Below are 9995 nucleotides of genomic sequence, written 5' to 3' on the forward strand. Positions count from 1 at the left end.
TTGATTGAGGCTATTAGTCTAGGAAGTAGCGAGAATCTTATACGGTGAAATCCATAGACAAAAATAGTTACTCTGTATAAATGTCACGTTAAAATTAGCTTTATATCTTTAAAGTTCAGTTGAAAATGTTACAAAAAAGTTAAGATCTTACTGTTTTGTTAATATTGGTTATTCCTATCAACAATGTAAAAATCACAATCTAACTGTAAAATTGCTTGGATGTTTATGTGTACTTGAAAAAATATATAATCTTTGTTTCCGCATTATTTGATGTCTTTTATTGAAATAAAACATTATTGATGTATACCATTGCAAAGATGAAAAAAGCTTAATATTTCATTATTTAGATCTTATTAGCAAGAATAAAAGATAAAACTATTTTTTCGGTATTTTTATTGAGCTAATGTTAATAAGTTTTTCTTATAACATTCTAAACTACACAGTGGAACACCAGTTTTAGAACATTGATATTTTTTGATATTAACACAATTATCAACACCACATATTACAGGCTTTGGTGTCTCAATAGGTAATTTTCTTTCTAAAGGATAAGGAATGTCTGGGGGCATTGTTAAAGTGATTTCATTGTTGTTATTTTTATACACTATCATGGGCTCAAGTTTTCTGTTTGGCTTCCCTTTTTGTGCATTTTTTACATTTTTCGATTCTTGTTTTTTCAAAAGTCTATCCATTGTTTTTTTCTTATCCTTTTCCCTTTTCTCATCAGCTAATTGCTTTCTTTTTTGCGACTTTAAGGCAGCCTTTTGTATAGCTTCTGCGGTCATGACCTTTTCTTTATAGCCAGAAGGCAATGCAAGCAGTATTTCACCTCCAGGGCTTGTTTCTTTATCATTTCCTCTCTCATACATTGCTCTTTGTCTTGCTGTCATCATTTTAGGATCCTTTGGTTTTATCTTTTTCAGCTCTTCATCCACCTAAAATGGAATGTTCCAAGAAGTTATTACATGTTTTACGTTAGCTTAATAAGCAATATTTTATACCAATAACAAATGAAACAATAAAAAATAACTTTTGATATTCAATTTCTTTGAGTTGATTTAATCAAAACAAAAACAATAAGATGTTAGACATACTTGTACCCTTGTCAGATACTTTTATAGTTACAAACATGTGCAAGATTTTTCATATTTGTTTAAGGGTAGTTTTCAAACATACACTATGTCTTGATCATAAACAGTATTAAATAATTTATTATTAAAGAAATTTTTTATGTTAAACCTTGCCTTGCCTAGACCTTTCCCACAACTCTGTTAGGGAGATTTTATAAAATAACTGGTAGATAACTTTGTTAAATTTACTTACTTCTTCAAGTTTCCCTGATTTTATAGCATCCAACCATCTTTCTTCGTCACTAGAAGTGCCACTATCTTTACCCTTCTTCTTTTTCTTTGCAGTTGCTTTTGGAGGAGTACTAGATGATGAGCCGGGAATAGACTTTCTTGAATCAGAGGATGATTTCATGGTTTGAGACTTTAAATAATCAGCAGCAGAAGTACCAGGTAATTCTTTTTTTGACTTAACTTTGTACGGTTTATCTAAGACATCTTCAAATGAGACATCTATAGATGTATCACTTTCATAGTCATTTTCAGGTTTTCTCTTTTTGTGTTTTTTGTGTTTATGCCGCTTTTGTTTCTTTTCTTGTGAAGTATCTAAAATTGTTTACAGTTTATAATTTCGCATATTCAGGTATATTTATCATAACATAAATAATTTGTACCTATAACAATTTCATCCTCCGTTGTACTTTGTTCACGCAGTCGGCGAACCATATTTTTTGTAGTTTATTTCATTAAAATAAAAGGAGCGTAGGCCAAAGTTTATTTAGGTTTTATCCAGTAATTATGTTAGTATTCGATTTTTTTTGCGATTTTACGCGAAGTGAGGATATCAGTGTCACCTCTACTGTCAGCTGTCAGAGTCAGTGTTGTCAACACGCCTGTAATGGGTTAGTTACAAGTCTTTTCAGCAAACAAAATTGCAATGTTTAAACACGATATTTATCTTTTTATAATTGACATATATACAAATTATATAAGAAATAGTTTATAGTATCCACTTAATTCGCAATGTTGTTGTTCGCAATTTTTGGGAAAATACTAATATGACTTCCCAACTTTAAATCAGAAATTGTCTGTTCAGGTTAAGTTATTATATTATATGCCCTGACCCGTTTTTAGCAATGGAAGGGCGCAAAACCGTTCGTAAGATTCATCCCTAAGGATTATTCTACTTTATTTATATGTTAAAGAAATGTATGTATTACGGTATTGTATAATATTCCTAGGAAATGTATGTAATTCCTTAATTCTATTTCATAAAAGTACATTTTAACATAAATTATTTGAATAAAAGTTTAGTTTATTATTAAGAGTTGCACGTTTAAGTAGCATGAATTATTCAAGAGATACATAAATCTCGGACCCGACTCTCTAACGGGAAGTAACCGGGATAACCATAAAAGAGCACTTATGAATTTATTTTAAAAGATTAAGATGTTTTGGCACAATTATATTTCATTTTACAAGAGTTAGAGTCTTATACAATGAACAGTTCGTAATTGCAGTTAATTGTAGGTAAATCACACCCTGAAGACATGGATTTTTTTTTTATTTTTTGCCATACAATATGGTAAAAAAGTGTTGCTGCCTATAGACATATGCATTTGCTGAAGCCTTACCAACCGTTAATCGGCAGAATAGGGGTCGCACTGAAAGAACATATCATAGTTGCTATGCGTCCAATCCTTCTGCCAAGTTCACCTTTTCTCATAAGAAAAGGATGGAAAGGCGAGGAGGACTAAAATTAGGCTTCCGACACCTAATGTGACCTAATGTTATCGATCTTCGAAAACCATTTCGAATGTTTAACAGATATATAATATAATCATGTTCCTTTGATGTTTTGATAGCTTATTAATAAAAGCTTGGCTTTATTCAAAAGGTAACTGATAGTTATCTTAAAAAGTTCTAACTTAAATGCCTTTTTAGATTTTCATTTAATCTTAAAAAAAAATATAATTTATTCACTTCATAGAAAATAAAGTGTTTAAAGAACTGAAAGGAAATGGAAAGAGAATTTTATTTTATCGTCTAGAAACATGATTTCTAAAGCGGAAGGTGAAATGAATTGTAGAGTACTAGGAATGGAACGCTTGTAAAATATAACTCACGGAATGTTGAATATTTTTTTATTTTGTGTTGCGTATTTTAAATGAAATTTTACTAAATTTACACTGAATTTGTAAAGATTTAAATTTTTGTTTTAATGTGAATATTTACGTTAAAACAACACTAAACTACAGTGGAACAGCCTGACTAAAGTAAAGGAGGAGCTTGGTGTGCAGGGTCATGAGTGAACCAACAGTCGATATTTGTGGCCTTAGGCTAGAGAGAAGAGGCTCTAGGCAACTAGGGTGCAGAAATATTAAGAGTCGCTAATAGGAATCACTATTTTGAAGCATCGAAAGAGTCCACCTTGATCATGGATGTATTGGGGTGGCGTACTACGACTACATATGTAAACTCGTAATGCGAACAATATAGCGTTCTGATGTGAACAATATATGAGAATTTCATGGTAACTTATTGTGATACGTTCTCTTCGTGAAGTACAAAATTAATTGTAATAAAGAATCTATACATTCCAGGCTCTAGATTTATTTGCAATTTTTCTAGAGGTGAAATTTCTAAGAAGCAATAGTTTTGAATAAAAGAGTGCGTATTTTATATACCAATTTATCTGAGTATAAAAAGTTCTTAATTTATGTTATCTTGTTAATATAAGCTAGCCGGACATTGTTACGTATGACCTAAACCAATAAAATAAAAACGTATTTGTTAACTATTAAAAATGTTCCACTGTATAAAACTTCCCGTTAAAAGTTACCTTTGTTAGTCTATGCGAACAATAGAAATCTGACAACTGCACTCAGCCGAAAATAACAAGGAGAGGTGGATTTAAAACGAAATTTACAAATAAACGTACTTTTCCGTTTTATTTTAGTAATGCCTTTAATAGTTTACAGCTAACAAACAGGGATTTTCGTTACATTTTACACGTATTTATATGTTTTCGTAGATTCTGGGTTGTGAGTATTTACTTTATCATCCTCTTTCTTCGCTTTTCTACAAAAAATGTTTTACTATTAACTTAAAAGTCTTCAACGTCAGCAAAAAAGAAAAAAAAACTAAAAGTTTTCAAAGCTTTAAAGGCTACTTAGTACTAAGTATAATGCTTCTATGCAGTTAAAGCTACTCTTATGCGGAATACATTTGTTATTCAAACTCGCACGTCTTACTAACGTTACTTTGTGCAGCGATACGAGTTAAATAAGATTGATTGTTTCGTACGGCAACACTGATGTTGCTGAAAACTCTTACTACATATACAAGTCAATTTAAATGATCCACAAAATCTATCTAATATTATAAATGCAAATGTTTAGATAGATGGATGGATTTGATTGAAATTATCATCGGAACGGCTCAACGAATCTCGCTGAAATTTGGCATAGATGTAGTATGGAAGAACACATAAGCGACTATTAAGTTTTTTTTTAAATTCGGTGTGGCCAGAATAGTGGGCGACAGTTAGTTACATATAATTTTTTTTTTCAGAATTATACTCAATTACGAAAAAAAATGCATACGTAATATCGTATGATATATACGTAAAAGTTCTGTAGTTCATTTATAATAATATGTATTAGAATTAACAATAACAACGTTGTTAAAGTATCAAGAAAAAGGGGAAAAGTAAATTAAGCATACGAAATAAAAAATATATATCAGGAAATTTGGGATGATCGGAAGTATAGTAGCTCGGTTTCTTTTAGCTAAAGGACATCTGATTACAAAAAAGTTTAAAAGAAGTTCTATTCCAGATTTCCTGTGTGCAAAGATTTATGGATGTGGGCCAAACTTACATTCTAAAAAGATCGTACATCTACAATGATATATAAGAAAAGAATAAATTCTCAATTTACTTTTTAATAGTGTTTGTTACGATTATTCGGTATTAAGTTTACTTTATATTTTTAAACAAAATAATCGGATATAATATGTCAAAGAATCCATTTTGTGCCCTCTATTAGTCAAATAAACTGAAAATAGTTTCATTGATTTTTAATAATGGAGTGTCATTCTGTTTATAATATTCCTTGGAGTGTCATTTATAGAAGGAACCATTTTAATCTCCACAATCATTACAAAAACAAGAATATTGCTATCCATTGATATGTGTTTGAGGGAAGCTTCGAGATGAAATAAAATCATTTCATACACGTTTGTGTGGTATATGAACAGAATAAATAACACTCAGTCTACGTAATAAATGTGTGGGCAGACGTGGGTGGAAAAGGACGTTTCGTTTTGTGATGAATTAACTAAATATACTGTATAAATATTAATTTAATGAAAGCTTTTGTCTTTATACTACCACATAAAATAAAGCATTTAATTTTTTGTATGTTAATTATTGCCATCTAAAACTAGGTAGGAATTCGTGTATTTTCTTATTAAAATGAAAAATTTACGTCGCTACGGATTAAAATATTTCTAAAGATGCTCATCTATCACAATTTAAATGATCAGATTGTTTTCCATCGTTATCATATTAACGGTTTTCATTTAAAACTTGCTTGCGGCCAACATTTATTTTCTCCTAAGTATAACGACAAATTGCCACTATCATCGCGTAACACCATTTACCAAGTACGTAGAATACTCAATATATTATATAAAAAAAACTTATTACTATTATAATTATAATAGTAAATTATCATCATTAAAACATACGACTATATGACATAGATTACTACAATTTTGTACAAAATAATTGGACACAGTTGGGCGGCTAATGAACTTAAAATGCTGCCGGCGACACAATAAATTACTACGCTCTCTGCAGAATACAATTAAAAATGTACAGCTTGTTGCATGGCTTTAATCAACAACAATTAAGCCACCATTTGCTATATTTATTTTAACCCTGGACATTCATAGTAGTAGGGCTTTTTAAATTTTATGTCAGACTCTTATTTGTTGCTCGTGGAACGTAAAGTTGTGGTTATTAGTTCTCAGCTAGGATTGCTAATGTGCTAAACGAGTAACAGTGTAGATGCATCCTTGTACGTTTGTATCAACAATCCGTGTCAAACTAAACCATAACAATCATACTTTTAATCACAAAAAAGTCAGGGTTTTGGATAAAGCGTAAGTAATTGTTAAACTAAGTCTTTCTGGCGGTATAGTTTTGACAAATAAAGCTTGTTTCATTTAAAGTATGTCAAACTCTGTCTATGCAGTTATGGCTTCTAGAGCACGTTTGAACTGTTGTTGGAATCGTGCTATCTGGTAACAAAGACATAAACAATTTTGGGTCAAGAATATTGATCTAATAACAAACGAAATATAACCAAATACATCAGGTGATTCTTTTTTTCTCCATTGTCATTTAATCCAAGTTCTTTATATTACTAGTATTTGAACATGTTCCATGACATAACGATTTTCTCGTAAAACGTATTCATTTACACTAAACATGTTAAATTGAAAGACGTATCGCAATTATTATCATGCAGTATATTTGTAATTTAAAACTAATATTATTCTCTAACGAGTTGTAAGGACTGAAACCGACAGGATTCATTAACTTAAGCGTCGTCCGCACGTAATCGGCACACTCTTTTGTGCTTACTTATGTTATTTGTTTACAAGCTCTATCGATTTTTTTTAATGTAGAGAGGTAATTAAATTATGTATTAAGATACATTAGAATTATAATTATAATTAGTTTAAAGTTAAATTACATAATTCCTTATAGATGTAGAAATATATAAATTTTTACGAATAAATCCGATATCCTAACAGTGACAGACGCCAGTACCAATATCTATTGGACAATTTGCACGACTGGTGCAAACCCACGACCACACAGAAAACAGCCTTGAATTGTAAGTCATTCCGCATATAGCCTGATGAGTGTGTGTGCCGGAGGTTTAATTTTAGTCCACTTTTCTTTCCCAACCTTATGGGGAAATATTCTCTTTCTGGGCGTCCCCTCCTCAGTCAATCAAAGGTATGCAAAGCAATTGCGATTGTAGAGGTGAAATCAGATAACCACTTGCACTATCCACTTTATAATATAGAAATAAGTTTTTATACATAACACGAATTCTAATGTTTAAAGTTCTATCAAATATTCATTTTTGTAAAGAAGCACCCAGATAAATAGAATAAACTCTTGGTAATTTCTACAAGCACTTTAAAAGCACTAACATTTTCAATTCGTTAACATCTAAAGCGTAGTATCTTTTATAAGTTCTCTCATAAAAACTTAACTAATTAATTTCCTGATAAAACAAGTCTCTAGAACTTGTTCACTTTCTAATCAGAAATTTATGAATTATAATAGCTTATCGGTGATAATAAATCCCATATATATATTTATGAAGTTCAAAATGTTCTCATTTTTTAGTTTTCACAACCAAAAATCTTATACAAAATATATAATACCATTGTTTTGTTCTTCATTTTTTTTTAAATACAAAAATAACTATTCTTTTTACCCAGTTATTAATACAGCGAAATCTAACGGTTATTGTTCATGTATCCAGTTATTTTCATGATGAATATATTTAACAATATATCTGTATGTAAAGTTCTGTTACACTAAATACTTTAATAGGGATCATATTTCACGAGAAAAGGTAGCATAGCCGTGTACTATTTCTTACTACACTTGATATATTAGTTATTTTGCGGATCCTTCCCGTCCATTAAACTCACGCAGTCTGGGGATTATATGAGATACGTAAAATAACTCGCACCTGCTTCAGAATTTAAAGAGTCCCTTTGAGATTGCTAATGATAATTTTGTGAATAAATTTATGCGAGTAAAATTAGAAATAATTAGGTTTACGTTAATAATTCAATTATTTTTTAAGATCCAGTTCAGTTTTATCGACTGGCTCTGGGAGACCACTTAAATACATGAATAGCTCTTTACGATTTGTAAGGTTCAATGATTTTACTTTTTCTGAAAACATATAAAAACTTAAGATATCAATGATATTGAGTAAAACTCATCGAACCAATCGTTTGTCATATTTTAGTGCTCTGAAGCTAATAGAAAAGAGGTTTTAATCAATGTTCCTCGGTAATTGACGAGAAGAACATCTATATAGCAGTTGTACAAACATTGGCAAACTGCCAGGCAATGAAAAGAACATACAACCTACATTTTCCTTATATTTATAATAACTTATACTTTTTACATAAATATTGTATATTATTCACAAATTAACTATCCTACTAATAAAATAAATGTTTAGATGGATGGATGGATGTTTGTTTGAAGGTGTCTCCGAAGCGGCGGATTTTGATGAAATTTGGTACACATGTAGAACATAGTCTGGAAAAACACAGGCTACTTATTAAGTTTAAATTCCTGGCGGACGGTGTCGCAGACGAGAGCTGGTGTCATAAATTCAATTGAAATTTGATATTTATTTTTGATTATACTACGTAATCGTAGCAGCGTAAAACATATTAAAATGTACTTTAATTTTGTTAAATTTAAATAAATAACGAATAATTGAGAAACAAATGAAACTGCGGGAGATGGTTTCCTTTGAAAGGTTCCGCCTCGAGCTGACGTTTGTAATTATGTAGCGATCGAGTCGACCCGGGCTATGTTATGTCAAATGATAAACGTCTACTTTCATCTATTTTGTACCGCCATCGACGATCAACCTCATAAATATTCATAGTAATTAATTGTAACAAAGCCTTGTCTTTATTCAATTATTAGTATATTAATGATTTGTTTCGTCATATATAAATAAATGATACAATTATTTAAATATAATCACGAGATTTAGCACCTAGCTCTCGACATATCACTAGTCAACTATTTCTTGCTTGGCTGCGACTAAACGTGGGTATATGACGACAAAATCTTTGTATGATTCATGTTGTAGTATGTATATTTAAGTATGTATAATTTTGTTCTATTTTCATTATTAATCTTTTTACTATCGCCGTAACAACAAAGAACGATAATTTAATGTTTAATGCGATTAAGGTTGTCGACTTTAACGACAAATTGATCGGTGAACTTTAACGAGTGAAGCGCTCCCCGCGGACAAAAGTTCCGTCTATAATGTACCGCTGAGAATTGAAATCTCCTTTAAAAACAGAAAGGAACGTTGTCCATACAATTTATTGCGACACATTTCCCGATAGACGGAAAACTAAATAATATAAAAGCTTTAAAATACTTCGTATTTACATTATTTTTTTAACTTTTAATAATTAATTTTTTAACTGAAATTGCTAAGGCAAGCCATCGTCGAATAAAAATTTATATTTTTTACTATAATTTGTTTATAAACAATAATCAATAGAACATGGAAGATGATTTGTGAACAAAATAACTGCATCTTAAAAAATAAAAACACGTTTTATTTTTTCAATGACATTTTTTGTTATTCTACATTGTGTTACAATCCTAGTTGTTAAAATATTTTCTATCTTCCATGCGGCATACTAATTAAAATGAAAACTATTTACACAAGGGCACGAGGCGGGAAGCGAGAGTATTCAGTTAGACAAGTTTATGCAGAAGTTGGCGAGCGTTGCGTCGTGTGTCGCTTGCAGTATGTAAATTGTTCAAAGTGAATAAACTCGACCGTGCTCCAGAACAAATATCCGCTTGGATACTGCAGGATTCCATTTATCATTTTAATATATAGAAAAGCTGTAATATTATAACTTTTATCAGTTTTAGGAAACAGTACAAATAGATTGTAAAAATTACGTATATACCCTCATATGAAATATTTAAGTGAAATGTTCGATATAAATTTTTGATAATCTGGTACAAGCAATTTATAAAAAGATTTAATTTTGAAGTAGGAAATATATGTTCATGTGTAATTGCAACATCTAGAATAATATTTATGAACTGTA

At 30.4% G+C, this 9995-nt stretch overlaps 1 protein-coding gene across 1 annotated transcript; it reads right to left on the minus strand.

Annotated features, from left to right (window-relative positions):
- Positions 1-376: 376 nt before the first annotated feature.
- LOC106127166 (INO80 complex subunit B) lies at positions 377-1926 on the minus strand. The gene is made up of 3 exons (XM_013325194.1): positions 1742-1926; positions 1324-1673; positions 377-935 (listed from the first exon to the last, which is right to left on the minus strand). Exons 1-3 carry the CDS (start codon positions 1791-1793, stop codon positions 393-395), a joined length of 945 nt encoding a protein of 314 aa, XP_013180648.1. The 5' UTR covers positions 1794-1926; the 3' UTR covers positions 377-392.
- Positions 1927-9995: the final 8069 nt, after the last annotated feature.

This window comes from Papilio xuthus, unplaced genomic scaffold (assembly GCF_000836235.2).
Source record: "Papilio xuthus unplaced genomic scaffold, Pxut_1.1 DF824888.1, whole genome shotgun sequence".
NCBI lineage: Eukaryota > Metazoa > Arthropoda > Insecta > Lepidoptera > Papilionidae > Papilio > Papilio xuthus.